Source organism: Hydractinia symbiolongicarpus, chromosome 5 (genome assembly GCF_029227915.1).
Source record: "Hydractinia symbiolongicarpus strain clone_291-10 chromosome 5, HSymV2.1, whole genome shotgun sequence".
NCBI lineage: Eukaryota > Metazoa > Cnidaria > Hydrozoa > Anthoathecata > Hydractiniidae > Hydractinia > Hydractinia symbiolongicarpus.
This window is the reverse complement of record NC_079879.1, coordinates 20073202-20091759: the sequence shown is the minus strand read 5'-3', so window position 1 is coordinate 20091759 and position 18558 is coordinate 20073202. Positions and strand designations below refer to the sequence as shown.

Genomic DNA, 18558 nt, shown 5'->3' with positions numbered 1-18558 from the left:
CATAGTTACGTCATTAAAACTGAATACAAAACTAGGAATGTTTTTTTTCAGCACGTCAACGTAAAAAGCTACGCTACTGATCATTGCTCTTCTTCGACGTCATGTGACTTAAAAACAACAAACAAGAAAACATATACAATATAATTCGTTCTTACTATTTTTTTAAACATATACAGTATTGATGTACAGGGCGGTAGTGCATACGTCATTAGCTAAAAATAGGTGTCAAAACTCAGTGATGTTACACTCACACATCATCTTGCGGGAGTTCGTCAGTGTTCTTCTCCGCTAAACATCACAAACTTATGAGATTCTTTTCCTTCTTTCAGCGTCCAGTTCTTTGGTCCGAATCCACAGTGAGGAGGAGAGCGTGCTCTGTCCGTAACTTAAAGCCATGTATCTGAAAATCATAGTTATTTTGGGTGATGGTTTGCTAGCATTTTTTAGTAAGAACTTCAAAAGAAAATGATCTACAAAGTAAAAATTATTGCATGTTGAACATAAAGAATGGTAAAGTTCTTTAATTGTTAATCGCTTTCACGGTGTTATGACAGAAAAAATAGCACCATTTACACGTGGAAAAGTAATGAAAGCACAGCACTAGTCAGATCGAACAAGCAAAACTTATTTACTCACTATTTATAATTTCGATTTCTTAATATTCGCACATCTACTTTCAAACGTTCATAATTTAAAATTAAAAAAAAAAACAGGACTTAGTTCTCCAAGTCCCAGTTTACATGCAGTCAGGATAAAATTAAGAAATTACAAATGTTTAGAACTCGATTTTATGGACCCAGTGCGTTTCAAATTGAAACCAAAGTGTCTGGATTGATAAAAAAAACTCTAGAATTAGGGCCATTTCAAACTTTCTAAGTAAAAAAAAATTGTACCTTGCTGTAGTTAGGAGAAGATAAAACGAATCAGCATTTATTGATTTGGAATCATCCTTTCGCATTTCGACAAAATCGTCCTCAAGTGCCTAAACGAAGATAAAAATGTGAAATCTTAGGGAGGTGAAATACAGCATGCTTCTTTTAACAGATGAGAGTAGTTATATGTAAAACTATATATACTTATTTACACATTTACATGAAAAATATAACAAAAAAAGAACTTTTTTTATGTTTCAATAATTCTTAATGGGTACCACAAAAAATATAGACTGGTAACCTAGTGGTACAGCGTTCGCTTCCACTCGGGAGGTTTAAAACCCTGGCTAAGTCATGCCAGAGACTATAAAAGTCTGAATCTATCCTTTCTGCTTAGCATTAAGCATGAGAATAGTATTGATATCTTAGGTGGTTGTCTAGTCGAGCGATTGCTGTATTCGCACGATTTTCGTAGCTCAAATAGGAGCTTTAATGCACCAGGACCCTAGTTAATAGTAGTACCAATAGAAACTGGAAAGGCCATCCTGGGTAAACAATTTTAATAATAATCACTAAAGCAAAAATCATCAAGTTTTTCTTCAGGTTGTTAGATTTTCCTAAAATTTTTTCACTGTAGGTACATTTTAAAAAGATTTTTCTTGAAATACCTAATTGAACCGAAAACATTCTGATAGAAGAAAGTAAAGAGAAGGAATTTCAATGAACAAAAAACTTCCAAGAAAACATATTGATGGTACATATTCTCAGGTTACTTTAAATACTAGTTAAAACGAAGACAAAAATGTGAACTTAAGCACGCTGATGGACCATCTGGCAGCTTCTTTTAACTAGTGAACATCCTGTCCTGTGTGTAACTTTTTATTATCACCACAGTGATAGTGCTCAATGAAAACATATCGTCTGTAGAGTTTATATACGACCCCTTTTTTAAAGCTTATTAAGTAAGTTTATTTACATATTTAATTAAAACTATAGCATGGTTTTTAAGTTACCTTCTGTATCTCATCTGTAAGATTGTATTCCATGGAGCTGACAATTGATAAATACAATCTCATTTTTTCAAGCAGCTTTGGTGCTAATGAAGATATTACACGTTCTACTTGGTCTGCGTTCAAGTCATCAGACACTATCGGTAGTTGGCAATCGCACTAAAAAAGTAGTCAATAAGAATCCCTCAATTTTCATTTTTTATTAGTAGCATATAGCCATGAATGTTGGTTCACACCTTTTAGTGGCAAAGAACTACCCCGTAGACAATTTTCGTGTGACATAATGTGTTCATTTTGCTTTAAGAACAATGGACATGCGTACGCATATTGGTAGGTAAAAACATGAATAACACACCACAGTAAATAAATTATTTAAAAAAAAATAGAAGTTTTGTTTACAATTGATATAAGAGAAGAATATGGTTGGAAAGAATCTATGAATTTAATAATAATAATCTGTATAAATACAGTACAAACAAAATTAAGTGCATTCTTAGTGTACAGTATACACAGTAATGTATATTTTCAGCAAGATAAAAAGCAATTTTCAGCTTACTGTTAGAATTGACTTGCCTTCAGACATCACTAACACGTTCTAAATAGCAAAAAAACAACAGAACATGGTACAATTGTGATCAACATTCTAAAAGTGGACATTGGAGTCTGAAGTAACAATGATTCAAAAGATAGGTGCTGCAATACAAGAAGACATTTTTATTTAATTTTCGATTAAATCTTTCAGGCACCTTAAATCCAATCTTTCAAATTAAAACAACTTCTGATGATCAACACAGTTATTTTTCCGTTTAAATTTTCATCAATAAATTTCATTTCATCTTTTAAAGATAAAGCATAACTAGTGTCTCAATAAATTAATAAACAAATAAAAAAATAAAAAAAACTACAAGAGATGCGTATACATACCAAATTCGTGTCGATATCCACTTTGTTAAATTTAAAATCATATTCAACTTTTTGCCATTGCATAACATTTCCAATTGCTGTCAAGTTGTGGACACCTAAACCACAAAAAAATGGAAAACACATAGACAACCAATTTTGACTCCTTGCTATAGTTTAACCCTATTCGGTCCGGGGGGGGGGGGGCGGATTCCGCCCCCCCTGACGGTTTTTTTTTAATAACTCCTGATTGCTTTCTTATATGGCTATGATACTTACTGAGTTTCAACATTTATCTATTAGACACCTGCATGCTAAATTTTTAGGTCCCATACCTTTCAGAGACTTTGATATTGGCCATTACTCGAAACTACCCCTAAAATCTCTATGAAATCCTTATAATGGGGAAAATATAATAACTCCTGTTAGGATTATCCTTAGAACTTGAAACTTGCAACACAACTTTGTTTCATCAAGAAGAATCATTTCGAATAATTTTGACACGTGACTAATCCGATTTCCTGATTTTTTCGGATTTTACCCGAAAATCGAAAAAAAACGGATTTTCGGGCAATTTTTGGCAATTTTTTATTCGATCCATGTAAAAACGGGAAGATATGTTAAAAAAATTTTATTTAGCTTTCAGAAACTTCGAACAGAATGTGAAAATTCGCTCTAGAACAAAAGTAATTATATTTTAAGCAGATAGTGGCATTTTTAACAATTTTCAAGCTTCCGATGACGTCACAGAAAATGTGCTGACGCAAGCAAAAATTTATTGCCGCCATTTTGTTCCTTTTATGACGTACTATAAGTGTGCCAAGTTTGATTCAATTTGAACAATCCTATGAAAAGTTATTGAGGGGGGGCGGAATCCGCCCCCCCCCCCGGTCATAGTATGTTCGAAAAACCCCGGACCGAATAGGGTTAACACGAAGCGTACCAATACAAAGTCCTAAATACGTGTTACACTAAGTTAAGATCAAAAAATTAAAAACCTTAAAAGTTAGCAAAAACTAGCGGAACATCTAAATTTTACGTTCCTTTCATATGTACCAATAATTTCATGGATTACAATGGTGACTACAAAAAATTAAAATGTAAATTGTAGGACATTGCAGGACAAAATTGTTTCATAATTCAGGACACAAACCCAGTAAAAATTTTGGGAATACAAGCATTCTTCGACATGCATGCAATGCAATCTAGAAATATTTGTGTGATCACTAGTAGTCAAAAATGTTGCAGCATTTTACAAATCTCGTTTTAAATTAACCCTTTCACCCTCGGGTTCTGTGTGTATCGGATGTGCAGACCTTTAAGGTTTGCCCTTTTTGTTTAGTAGTTTTCTTGCCATGTTAGCTTGAAGCAACAAAGTCAAAAATTGTCACTTTTCGTTCTGAAAAAATAGCCGATTTATTCTTAGGAATGAAGTTAGTGAGTGATGTGTATAGCTGGACTAACTTACCTGAAATCTTAGCTTTCGCAGGTATTAAATTTTGTGGAATTAGTTTATTCATATCTTTGAAAGAAAATTCATATATATTATTGTCGTCCAGCAAATTAGGTATAGAGCATATTGCACCTAAAGGTGATTTTCCACTAGACGGTCTAAAATGCGCTGAGCGTAAAACAATAGCCGCTTATAAATCCGCTTCGAATGTCATTTTTTGATTTCCACTTGTCAAAAGCAGCAGAAAGAGCGCGTAAACTTTTAAACGACAAAAATATGTAAACATGAACGTTCGACGTAGAAAATTATTGCTGTTTAAGAAAATAAATCTTCTGAAACTATTGTTGTTGTTGAATGAAGAAAAACAAAACAAAACAAAGAAGTATGCAAAAAGGTTTTGGATAAGACAACTGTATCAAGAACGAAAACTAAAAGGAGAATTCAATCTTTTCGTTCAAGATATGAAATTGTATGACAGTCAACTTTTTTTCTCAGTATTTTCGTATTTCACCCACTAAACTTGAAACTCTTTTATTTTGGGTTGCTCCTTTAATTAAAAAAAGTAAAAAAAAGATGACAAGGCAAAAAGTTGTTTATATCACGTGGCCTTAAAGCATTTCAATAGGATAGCGCTTTGAAAACGCGCTGAGCGGACCGCTTTTAGCGGGTTTGGGACTGAAAGAACAATAGCCGCCATGCTCAGCGCGTTCTGGAATGCCTAGTGGAAATTTGTAGTTTTTCTGTCATTTTGGTCTTCTAAATAAAACTTTTGAACATATGGGAAAGTATTGTCAACCATTTTGATTGTTTTAGAACAAATATTATGCAAGTATAATGTTGCAGTGAGTGGCTACACAATGCAAACTTCATTTTCAGACACACATGTGCATGAAAAAAATTGATTTCTGGGACCTTCCATTAATCCCAACAAAATTTGAACGCTATGATTTTAATCTCCTTCATAGTTTTAAGGACAATTCCAGGACATCTTTAATGTTTTGTTTAAATTACAGGATTTTCTACGATTTCACAGGAAAAATTGTGTCCTATTTGATTTTCTTAAAGTACTCTTGAAGCAGAGCTTACGAATCAAAGGATTGTAAAAAATGTATTTACCATCACTATCCAACTTTCCACTTTCCATTTTCGTTTCATCAAGTACCATATGAAGTCCTGAAGAAAATTTTATCATATACAAAAGTGTGCCAAAAAAACAATTGGAGAAATAGAATTCGAAAAATTTATTATGTAGCTAATTGGAGAAATGAGAGTGTGCCAAAGCTTATACTCTTTTCTAAAATAAGTTAGATCAGAAAATTATAGCACAAGCTAAACTTCAATAATTTAGAAGTGTTAGTGGCTTTCTATTGGAGAAGTAAATCTCAAACAGTAGTTGTCGCCGCCTGTGATAAAGATAATGGTGCAGAGTAGTGGTGGTTGAGTTCACGAATGGCAAATGACTAGATGCATATAAAATAGAAAAAATCCTAATTTTGAAGCTATTTAGAATTGAAATCTTAGACAAAGAAATTCATGAAAATCAGAGGATTACAAAACAAGATTGCGCATACCTGAAGGTAACTGAAGTAAGCCAGTCACCAATCTATTAGCATCATAATCTTTTCTTGGAATAAACTTCAGATTGTTTAAAATTTCCAGCTTCAAAGGTAAGTAATGACTCTATGAAAAAGAAAAAGTAAAAATAAAATAAATCTGGAAAACTTTTATTTCTACAGGCAATGTTTGTTATATTTAACAAAACATTTTCGCCACTTCATCTGTTGAACTAGTATCTCTACAGCTAACCTTTTCCACCAACATTTCTATAAATTTGTACACATTTTCTGTGAATTCACCACTTGGACACTTCATAATGTTCATTGTTAGCTTCCCCACACACATGGTACCACAGCGTCCATAACTGAAAAAATAAATAGTTTATTAAGACATAAAAAACCAGAGAAAACGACTAAAATTTCCCTGTACTAACTCAATCCCTAATAATTTTCCCTAACTAACTTTAACCTCTACTAATATCTACTAATAATTTTCTCTTACTAACTTTGATGAAAGAAAATAAGACAAGTTCGAAATGCACAGCAATATTTTACTTCTACACAAAACCCAATATGTTTTCTTTCCATAATGCAAAAAAGGTTTTTTAAAAGGAAATTTCAGGTATCGCTTCTGCTGCCCCTAAATTAACATTAAAGTTAAATGCCTGTTTTATCTTATTATTTTGGCTTGTAAAATATAAATGCACACTCTTGTGCCCATGTTTTCTTATAAACAATAATGTGATACTTTCATCACATTTACTAAATGGAATCAAATTATATTGAATATTTATGCTAAAAGGTTATGAAAAGAACTGGTTCTAGAGCACAATGTTGTAACACTAAGCCACTACTATTACTGGAGTAATACTGGAGTCGTCCCCTTTAAAAATCTTTTAAAAGGTTATCTTTGATGATGAAAATACAAAATATCATAATCGTTACTTTTGAGTAGTATACCAGTCTCTAAATGTTGTTGATAATATCCATACTGGTAGTGACTGTCAAAGCTGATACAAAGTCAATATTTCATTTACTCCCTAATATAAAGTTTCCATTAAAATGAAAAAATTCATTTATTGTTCGGTCAATATAATTCTCTCGTTAACAAAAAATATTTCAACTTACACACTGGAAATTAAATAAAATAGAATATATTCAGCTACGGTGGCATCTCCACCAAAGATTTGAGTCAACAACTGTATTAAACTTGATCGTATTTTTGACAGCTCACTGGATACATTATCTAAACAACAAACATTTCACTATGGGTTTTGAAGATTTATTACCTTTTGTTCACATTGTCTATAGTGCTTGATTTCAGGCCGTAAGCTAACAACTATAATAATAATAAAAATAGTTAAGAGGAAAACTAAATAATTTCAAAACTTACTTGCTTAATTAATAATTAGAGGAAAAATAATCGTTTAATTTTCAGCCATGACAATAAAAACAATTATATCCCTACAACGCTTTATTTAAAGTGATTCTAAATACAACTATTATTAAGGAATCACAGTCTATTTTTGCCAATCAGTTATTACTCTTATATCACTCTCTGTTATGCCTAAATTTTTTACTATCATCCCAAGTTGTAATTATTTTTCTTTACAAAATTACAAAATTAACTTAATAATCTTTTTTATTTTCAGTCACATTGAAAAAGGTTTTTTAATAATAAAAAATAAAAAAGAAACCATTAAATTTGCTATTTGAAAATTTTTACAACTTACCATAGATGGGACCACGAGACAACATAAGCGGATTTAAACTTTCCACTTTGTTAAAGAACAGACAATGAAGTCTGGGTACTAGTGAGGGTGGTGGACAGTGAGCTTGATCCTCAACAGTGTTATGATCTGGCCATGCAATCATCTCTTCATTATTTTCATTACTAAAAACAAAAAATGATTAATTTATACTCCTTAAAATTATTTGAAAACCCTATTAGAAACATTGAGGGGTGTCTATTGGTGAGGATTTTTTTCAGTTAACGACTTCAAAAGAGATGCTAAATTGAAGGAGCTGCTATATTCATGCAAAGCAAATAAAAATAGTTTAATTGGTAAAAATGATTGAAGCACTTATTGTTTTGAAGTTTTATAGCAATGGGAAGCTATCATGCAGGTTTTTTTTAAAATTAAAATACAAACCTCATTGAAGAAGAAGCAAAGATGGGATCAACTGATAAAATGCATATAAAATCGACAACATCATTCAACTTCAGTTCATTACTATTACTGTACATCTAAAAAAATGATAAAGAAATAAAAAATGTTTATAATGTTAAAGTGTAGACAAAATCTTTCTCTGAACACGTTTTCTTCTCTTTGCGAATTTAATTGGTTGATCTGAAAGTGAGTTTATGCTTACAATGTTATTCGTGACCACTTACTGTTTCAAACCTTTTTAATATGTAATCCTTAAAGTTTATGAGATGAAAATTTTGGTGTACTAGTTGCTTAATGTTGCAAGTATTTAAAAATATTTAATTTGTTTTTGAAAACTTTCAGGGTTTTTCTTCATGATAAACAATGATGACAAAAATAAAACAATTTACTCCTATGTTGAATTTGATTTCTTTCTGAGTTCTGGTACACAACAAGACACGTCATAGACTATTGAATTGAGAAAAAAATACTTTATTCAGATTAAACTTTGGATAGGTGTTTCTTTAACTTTGTTTTAAAACAATTCTTTCACAGTGGAGCTTAGTTTTCTTTAACCAGACACATTTTTAGCATCTCTTTGGACCAACAACACATTTCCCCTGCCTTAACACAACATGTATTACATTTGGAAAATATATGGGTTTCCAACAAATGTTCATGTTACTCAATTTTAGATGTCCTTGTGTAGATAGATAGATTGTAATGCTCTACTTTCATACTATAGCTTATAATTATTCAACCATTAGAAAAGTAAATTCTGTTTAAAGTATAAATTTAAATGATGCAAAATATCTGCCTAAAATGTATATATAAATATAAAGATAACTACAATACCTTGATGAAACATGGAGGTTCGTCTTCACAAGGTAATGGAAAATTTTTCACAAAATCAGTTTTGTTTGTGTTGTTTGATGACGACGACGATGATGAATAATTTGTATTTTTTAAACCTAAAAAATATGACAGATTCTGATCATTCATTCATGCAATACTCAATTTTCGTTCCTTAATTTACTCACTCATTTATTCATATACTCATTTTAATCACTTTATTAAGAAAATATACCTAATTTCTCTGTACATTCGGCTTCTTTAAGTTTTTTACCAGACACTAAAAGTAAATAAAATGTGTTATATAAAAATTAATACTATGGTGTGGTATTGAATGAGTAGATAAAAGAAGATAAATGTCAAGCAATTTTGACTATGTTTAGTATTAGAACCACTAAAATTCAGTAGCAGATATTATATGATTTTTGTAGCTTTACCAATAGGTGCACTCGTTAAATTATAGAGAACATACCAAGTTCTTTTTGTTCCGCATGAGTTGGGTCTTGATCCATGGGCATATCATCTTCACAATCATGTTCAAGTGAACGCTTATTAACAGAACCAGACATAAATGTCTTCTCCTTCTCTTTTATCTTGTTAGAGTACATCTATGTACCCAATTAAGGATTACAAAAGTATTTCTCTGTTAACATAGAATCCTATTAAGAAATATTTTGATGTGTGCCATCTGTCGACCTATGTTGTCTGATATTTTGAACTGTGGAAAAAAGACAACATGGGCAGTTTTTTTTGTCAATGTGGGTACACATCTAATTTTGCGCTGTGTGATTTTCTCCAGTTTATTTGACTTGGTCAGTTAAACTGCTTTTTAACTCTTAATCCTTTTCAGGTTTAATTTAGATTGAGTTTTGTATGGAGAACTTAATGACTGAAAATGATCAGAGAGAACACAAAAATCAGTTTTAGACGTGTAGGAATTAGGTAGTTGTAGCTATATCTAGCTATGTGTTGATGAGTTACCCTGGTGAGCCGGACAACATGGGTAGACAAGACAATATGGGTTTGAACAGATGAAATTATATATTATGTAAACAATGGGATAAAGATACGTTTTTTATCCATTCGTTTTCACCAGGAACAGGAACACAGTAGTATGTTTGTCGTTCTAATGTTATATTTTTCATAGAATTAAAATCAATTTCTTCATCCTGAAACAAAAATGTGAAATTAAGACCTATCATAGTTGCTTTTCTTTGTAAGTCACATTGAAAAAAATTGTTTCATGCAAATAGTCCCTAGGATACCATGGCACTAAAATGCATCCAGATTAGTTAAGTCTGCTGGCAAAAATCATTTCCCTAGATGACATTATTCTGCTAGTTCTCTGTAAATCAACGAATCTAAGCAGGCTTTTGAGATCAGCTAGTTTGATTTGACCAGACTTTTGAGATCAGCTAATTTCATTCTGGTTTAGCAGTCGTACAAATTCTGATCATAAGATTTTTGCCCCTCGTCCTTAGCACAAAGTAGGTTACCATTATGAACAAAATATGGCTATTATAGAGATGCAAAAAGAATGAAAAAGAAGAGGATAGTGGTTCTCAACGTGTAACTATCTATGTCCCAAATGGTCAATTTCTATGTCATTAACAGGCTTTGTTACAGAAAGTTTTTTTATAGAAAATCACCACCAATTCGAACCCACAATTACTTGCTCTCCAAATGCACCTTAACTGATTAAGCCATTACACTTTTTAATTGAAACTGTATTTTGATGCATTTTATATTAAAAAAAAACCTGTGTTTGTTTTAATTACAATTTGCATCCTTTACTTAATAGGTTTTCCGATGACTTTTGAAAATCTAGGACTTATCAACTGATTTATGGCACTGATTCTGCTTTGTAATATTTGTACTAGCCATTCCCAAGTGTAGCTAAGATAGCCATTCGCCAGTTATTGAAAGTAAAGTTTATGTTGTAAGTGAAAAGCCATTTACAGATTTGCTAGCTACACCCCAGCCAATAATATTAATTAAATTGATATAATTTCTATATGTGACAGTTATATTTGGGATCTTCCTGTCGTAACTGTCATTGAGGCTTTGTAAGTCATCACATACGCATTTGTTTTTTTAAAAAAATACTTAAAAAAAACACCAAAAAAAAAAAAAAAAACAGGCTGTATATTAGTTCCAAAATATAGATACTATGTGTTAGTACTTGCTGTTAAAATTCGATTTTAATTTTCTTTTTGTGAAGTTTTGAGCTGAATATGCCTTTGGACAAATCATTAGTTTTTAAGTTTTCTATGTCTATATTATCTCCAACAAAAGCAGATCACAAAAAAGAGCATATCAATATATCCTTTCCTACAGTGTGGCCCCACAATGAATGACAGGCTGTATTTCCTGTTATTAGAAAACATTTCTTCAGCAAAATATTTTTTTTTAAAAATCGGCCTTGGGCCCAATTTGGGTGCTCTAATTTATTTTGACGAAGATTTTTTAAAAAAGATTAATCTGATGTCCAATGAATGCAGAATACAAAAAGCAGATCTTTTCAATAGGATGATTTTCTACTTTAAATTATAGGTTCTTTTTAACAGAAATTGCAGAATAAAGTATTTCTATCACAGATGCTTCATAGTAGTGAATTTTTTAATAGCAAGATGCATCTGCATCTTGTTAAAAGCAATGAGTTTCAATGAGTTTCAATTGTTACTCAAACAAAGGAATTTTCTCTTTACTCTTAAACAATGTAGCTGTTAACGTTTCTGTTTCAAGAAAAATTGTGAAGAGCAGAAAAAAAAAACTATAAAAAATGAATATATTGAAAGAAACAAATTTACCGCTAGGCCATGACAATCAGTGTAACAGCCAAGTCTTTCTTCCTAAATATGAAACACAAAATTTATGATTATTAATGTTATTAATGGTTATATATTTAACTGTAATTACTAAATAAAAGGCCTAAGATACGAACCATACCTTTTCGTTTTTGGTTTTATTTACAACTTCATATTTTCCTAAGTAAAATTCTGGATCAAACATGTCTTGTATCATCCCTTTGTATCGCACCAATGAATTTGGTTTGATATTTTCCACAGAAACATTGTTGATACAAGGTATCTAAAACAAATTTTAAAGAAAGCTAGAAGAAAAATTACGGAAAGCTAAATGAAGAAAACAAGTATTTGTGACATCAAACTGGTTTTTTAGTCAATATTTTTGGTTTACTTGGTAATCAACTTTGAATATTTGGTTTTAAATTATATCTTTTAGAACATTTTTATAATTTTATCGTGTAATTAGCATTATATATTGTTTAGAAATTAGATACAATTAAATAATATTATATTAGGGATTTAATAATATTGTATAAAATAGGGGAATTGTGTAAACAATTTTCATAAAATATAAAAGATGCCAACAAGGTTATCCGGAAAATTAAGAGCAGGCATGTCTCAATAACCATTGCCACATTGGCAAATGTGAGATCACATGCTACACCGATGCAACCCATGCCAGTTTAAAGTGTGGTTCATGACAAGGTGCATTAACATATTTGCGAACCACCTGAGGTTATATCAATCTGCTGGCAATCGAAAAAATTACAAACAGTAATCGAAAGCCCAATTGCTTCAGAAACACTTGCTAGTTTTTATTTGACTACTGTCATACAGCAATTCTACAAGTTGACAAAAGTTCCAAAGATTACTTGTATTATTGACAACAAGTCACTATTTAAAACCTTGAAAACGACTGTTACAAAGGATTTGAGATTGTGTTTTGACAGAGCTAATTAAGGCAGATGGTGGAACAAACTGAGATTATTGTCAAGTGGGTTAAAGGAAAACACCAATTAGCTGACTTCTTCACAAAACATAGAGAGTCCCGAAAAAAGTTGCTTGGGGTTTTGGAGACATCCAAAATATCTCTATAATAATTAAATATAGTGATTACCATTTTGTTTTTGTTAATGATTGGCAAACAGTTGCTGCCTGCAATTTAATATCTTACTTGTGTTGGCTTTGAAATTGTGCTACTGGTGGCAATGTTGATATTGCAATTTGTGTTAATTCTGTTTTTATCTTTCAGTAACCAATACAATAGTATTCAAACTGGTGAAGCCTTCAAATTACCTCAACAAGGTAAGAATCATTAGGCAGTACCAATGCACTGTAAAATGATGATACAATGAAAAATATACTTTGAACAATACATCAATCAATAGATAGAACATTTGTGTAAGGTATAATCAAAAGTGAAAATGAAAGACCTGCCAAGAATCGTCATCTAAGGTTTTAGAATTTAGTAAGCTACATTGGAAAAAGGCCTTATGAGTTCACCTCTACAAGACTCACTTATGTTACTAACCTGTGAAAAATCATTATCTAAAATGGTTCTAAAATAATTTCCAATGTCTTCTAATTTGTGTAGGATTTCCGGACTTTCATCTAAAAAAATATTTAAAGAATAATAGTTACTTGTAATATGAAAACAAAAGAGGTTTTTTATCTGGGCAAAGCTTTTCTCTTTGACAGAATAAAAAAAGCTATCATTCAAAGTCTTGGGAAGCTTTTTTCCCACCAGCAATGACTTACCTGCACCAAGAACTGAACCTAGCATACTAGCTAGTTATATCTTTTATTTCCCACAAAGAAAATATACAAAATTAACAGCCTTGGTCTCATTTTAATGCTTGAAACTTTTTTTTTTGTAGAAAAAGTGCTATTAAATTATTAAAGCTGCATTAACACATATATATGTAAATTTTAACGTTAAGGCTTACAAAAAAGTTTACGAAAGAAATCTCTACTTGTGTTGGGTTCACGTTATTTAGAGTTTTGTTCACATGTGCATAAGTCTCTTACATAATGCACGTAAATCTACTCTTTTTTTTCAGTCTATTTGTAGGTTTAACCCTATTCGGTCCGGGGTTTGTCGAACATACTATGACTGGGGGGGGGGGGGGGGGGGAGGCCGCCCCCCCTTAATAACTTTTCATAGGATTGTTCAAATTGAATCAAACTTGGCACACTTATAGTACGTCATAAAAGGAACAAAATGGCGGCAATAAATTTTTGGTTGCATCAGCGCATTTTCTGTGACGTCATCAGAAGCTTGAAAATTGTTAAAAATGCCACTATCTGCTTAAAATATAATTACTTTTGTTCTAGAGCGAATTTTTACATTCTCTTTGAAGTTTCTGAAAGCTAAATAAAATGTTTTTAACATATCTTCCGGTTTTTACATGGATCGAATAAAAAATTGCCAAAAATTGCCCCAAAATCCGTTTTTTCCAGATTTTCGGGTAAAATCCGACAAAATTGGAAAATCGGATTAGTTACGTGTCAAAATTATTCAAAATGATTCTTCTTGACGAAACAAAGTTGTGTTGCAAGTTTCAAGTTCTAAGGATAATGCTAACAGGAGTTATTATATTTTCCCCATTATAAGGATTTCATAGAAATTTTAGGGGTAGTTTCGAGTAATGGCCAATATCAAAGCCTCTGAATGGTATGGGACCTAAAAATTTAGCATGCAGGTGTCTAATTGATAAATGTTGAAACTCAGTAAGTATCATAGCCATATAAGAAAGCAATCAGGAGTTATTAAAAAAAAAACGTCAGGGGAGGCGGAATCCCCCCCCCCGGACTGAATAGGGCTAACCCATGATCTTTTTTTAAGACGGGCTTTACTTGTTTTTGTTTGACAACGACAGGGTCTGTGTGTTAACACAACAAGAACAGCTGACAAAACATGTTTGTTGATTGCTGCCATGTTGCCAAAGCTTTTGACAAAGTTGTGTGAAAAAAATAAAAAGCCTTGGTATCTCTGGTAAACTGTTCCAGTGGTTGAAAAGCTTCTTGATTAGCTGCACTCAATTGGTAACAATGGTAAGAAATCAGTACCAGTTGATGTTCTTTTCGGTGTACTACAACGGCACCTGATATATTTATTACTTGTGGTAAGTGTAATCATGAGGATGGCACATGGCAGATAAAAACAAAACGAAATAGATGCTGAACGAAGGTTGATTGAAAGAGAAAGATTATATTTGAATTATATCGTTATTTTGCATGTTTCAATTTTTAATTTTTTTAAATTCATAAACCTGTTGCCTTTAACGTATATATTTTGAAACGCTGAGCAAGAAAATGTATAGGCTCATGTACTTTTGACAAACGGTTGCTGAGATTATTAAGGTTTGAAGGTTTTTTAATGACGTTATCAACCCGTTCATTCCGAAAGGGATTCGAGGACCCAGGTTTGGGAAACTTACCCAAATTTGTCCTAGGTGGTCCCTAGTTACCTACGCTGTGAAAAATAATTGACATGACCACCTCGTTTCCAAGTTATTTGGCCTTAACAGGGTTCGAATTAGCAGTTCGGCATTTGCGAATCGAAATGCCATTTTTTAATAAACTTAAGAACGAAAAAAAGCGATAGAAATGCTATTTTAGATCACATTTTAAAAGCTTAAGAGCGAAAAACAGCGACAGAAATATTTTTTAAGATCGCATTCTAAAAGTTTATAAACAAAAAGCGGCGATAGAAATGTTTTTTAGATCGAATTTTAAAAGTTTAAGAACAAAAAGCGGCGATAGAAATGCTCTTTTAGATCGAGTTTTAAAAGTTTAAGAATGAAATGCGGCGACAGAAATGCTTTTTTAGATCGAAGTTAAAAAGTTTATACACAAAATGCGGCGATAGAAATGTTTTTTAGATCGCATTTTAAAAGTTTAAAAACGAAAAGCAGGGATAGAAATGTTTTTTAAGATCGCATTTTAAAAGTTTATAAACGAAAAGCGGTGATAGAAATGTTTTTTTAGATCGAATTTCAGAAGTTTAAGAACAAAAAGCGGCGATAGAAATGCTGTTTTAGATTGTGTTTTAAAAGTTTAAGAACGAAGATCGGCAATAGAAAAGCTTCAATAGATCGCATTTTAAAAATTTAAGAACGAAGAACGGTAATAGAAAATTTTTTTAGATCGCATTTTAAAAGTTTAAGAACGAAAAGCGGCAACAAAAAAGATTTCCTTAGAAATCGCATTTTTAAAGTTTAAGAACGAAAAGTAGCGTTAAAAAAAAAATACGTTGAAAAAGTAATGCGCTAGTAATTACTTTAATAAATACAAAAGTTAAAAATTTTTTTATAATATACATCTATTTAAAATAAAAAAAAGATAAAGCAGAGATGTGTTTGAAATAAAAAAATTTTCTCTCTATTCTCATTCAAAAAACCTTCTCTTTATTTTCACTATCACCTACCATCGGACACACCGAGACGGATTTTGTCACAATACTAGATTCTCAATAGATCTATTATAAAGGTGGTACATCGCGTATGAAGGGAGTCCATGCACGTTGCGCGCTCGATATGTTAAACAACCTTTTTCCAGTACTGTATATGTCTGTCCGTCATGCAAAATGGTAGCTTAGCTACGCAAGTAGCAAGACGCATGCAATGCGGTGTAAAAAGGGCGAGCGAACCTGTGGATTCTTCCACAGGCTAACGACTAGTATAGGATATTAACGTTAGTGTTATTTTCGTCGCGCCGTAACATAATAAAATTTAACATATTAAACAAGCATTTTTCGGCTATATCAAAGGAAAATGAACTCATCCACTTTGCCTGTCACAAACAGACAGACAGACACAGTCTCTGTATTAATACAAAGACTAGTCGATGACTAATGAGGTTTTTCCAAGTCTTAAAAACTTTAGGATAAGAAGCTGTGATGTAATTGTTACCATTGTCTGCATTGCAGAATTACTATGCATGAAATTCTAAATAATATTACCTCTTATAACACTTCCAGGTTGTTTTTTTAGTAAAACCTGCCCTATTGCGTAACAACTTGCTTTTGCTTTCAAATTCGATTTTGGCAACTTACCTTAGCTTGATCCTATACGTTACAGGGTGTCTTGGAGATACGCTATTGTTTCTCTGATTTCTAATGTTGTGAAGTTTGAATCCTAAACTCAATTTTTTCTAATTCCCATTTTTGCTAATTTTTCTGTTCATAGTCTGCTATTTGATTCTTATTTTCTTTTCTTTCTTTTTTTCTAACATTCTCATAATTTTATATATATTATTTAAAAACAAAAAACAATTTTTGGCTCTTTGTTTACTTTGTTTATTTTTGTTTTAACAGGTCACTCGTTGATAACAGTGCAGATATATTATATCATACTGAAGATGTAAACCTGTATAAATATGATTAATAATAATAATAATAATAATAAAACTGCTGGGGTACCAGAATATATTTTCATGACCCTCAATTACAATAATACGATAATTGAAGCTGTAACAACTTCTTTGGGCGTTTTTGACGTTTTCATTTTCGCTTCACCCTGCGCAAATGCCCACCTTGTTAACCCGCATTTTTGCAAAGTTGTTTTTAGGGATGGCTTATAATCAAAACCACAAAGTTATGAAGAGGGTGTCGATAAGTCACAAACACCTGTATAAAGGGCCAGTTCATGCGACTTTTTGAATTAAATTGGTGGTTGTCCTCCAAAAGCGCAGGCAGTTTCCCGAACTCGCCCAGGAGTATTACTGAAATGCAATTCCTTGTAACATACTATTTTTTTTCAAAATGCCGAACTCGCCTGAAAACGCCAGCACTCCTTACGGTACGGTAGTGAGCAGAGTTGCCAGATTGTCGCTAGAGCTGTTTGTTTAGATAATCACGTAATTCGGCGATTCGGTTCAGCTTTGTTGCCGTAGTGATGATTGACATTTTGCTTAATTGACGAATCACATTTGTGCTACATCCGCCATTTTTTAAATTTCGCAGGGTGAAAACAAACCTAGTTCGTAGTGGGAAGAATGCTAAAAAATGTGGAAACGAAAAGTAACCACAATAAAAATCTGTCTGGAAATGATGCTTAGCTATCTAGATTTTGCTCCAAAAATTATCTTTGCTCAAACTTTCTAACATTGTTCTTAAAACTCCAAAATGTGTCTAGCTCTGCACTCTCTTTACCTAAAAGACTGAAACTTTTCACCAAAAAATTTGTTATGACGTCAAACCGAATCGCCGATGAATACACCTTAACGATAATTCGGGAAAACCAACACTCCATCGCAGCTTATTTTGCGATCGGAGGAGGTAAACATCACACTTTTATAAGAGTTTATTAAGGAGAAAACACGTTTTTTTGTGATAACCTTTCTTGCCGCATTTTGTTTTTAATGAAAAGTACACATAAGTTGTATCTTATTATTATTGTTGTTTCCTGAAAATTTGAAAGAAATTGATACGACGGAACTTAAAAAACTGGAGAAAACACGCTTTCGTCTCTAACAAACTCTCATAAAAACACGATTTTTACCTCCTTTTTCCGATATTGTAAAACGATGGAGAGCCGTAGGAACGCATGTACAATAGAATTATGGTAAAGGTGTATTATCGTAAAGGTGTATTATGCCGGTAGCTATACGCAAGCTAGCTGGAAACATTTCAGAAGGCTTTTTTAATAATGAACTTTTTAAAGCAGAGGTATAAATAGGCTACAGGGTAAAACACAACATTAAAAATAAAAAATTAAGTCTATAAAACTTACCATACAGACTTTTTATGACTGATAATGGAGATTTGTGGAGGCAAGCGGCAGCCATATTTTTCAATGATACGAGGTCCGTGATAATGAAAGTGAATGTCGTTACTTCCCGCTCAATAAGACTTCACTGGATGTGTTATAAAAGCCTAACTACTCCGCCAACAAGAATTTTTTTTTAATCAGGCAGCTAAGTCTTAATTAGACTTTTTCAGGGCTAAATTTTAGGT

General features: G+C 32.1%; 1 protein-coding gene across 1 annotated transcript; it reads right to left on the bottom strand.

The window, feature by feature from the left end:
- Window positions 1-141: 141 nt before the first annotated feature.
- LOC130645218 (mini-chromosome maintenance complex-binding protein-like) lies at window positions 142-18534 on the bottom strand. The gene is made up of 19 exons (XM_057451132.1): window positions 18335-18534; window positions 13132-13211; window positions 11743-11883; window positions 11604-11645; window positions 9864-9962; window positions 9266-9401; window positions 9029-9073; window positions 8797-8912; window positions 7945-8039; window positions 7525-7685; window positions 6920-7037; window positions 6042-6156; window positions 5807-5915; window positions 5352-5408; window positions 2807-2901; window positions 2439-2477; window positions 1886-2041; window positions 894-982; window positions 142-400 (listed from the first exon to the last, which is right to left on the bottom strand). Exons 1-19 carry the CDS (start codon window positions 18387-18389, stop codon window positions 304-306), a joined length of 1845 nt encoding a protein of 614 aa, XP_057307115.1. The 5' UTR covers window positions 18390-18534; the 3' UTR covers window positions 142-303.
- Between the last annotated feature and the right edge of the window lie 24 nt (window positions 18535-18558).

Excerpts from the sequence above, each read along its gene's own strand:
- LOC130645218 (XM_057451132.1), bottom strand. The coding sequence starts at position 18,389 with ATGGCTGCCGCTTGCCTCCACAAATCTCCATTATCAGTCATAAAAAGT. Across the intron at positions 8,040-8,796 it reads AACCTCCATGTTTCATCAAG|ATGTACAGTAATAGTAATGA; the intron begins GTATTGTAGTTA and ends TCATTTTTTTAG. Across the intron at positions 7,686-7,944 it reads TTTGCTTCTTCTTCAATGAG|TAATGAAAATAATGAAGAGA; the intron begins GTTTGTATTTTA and ends TTTTGTTTTTAG.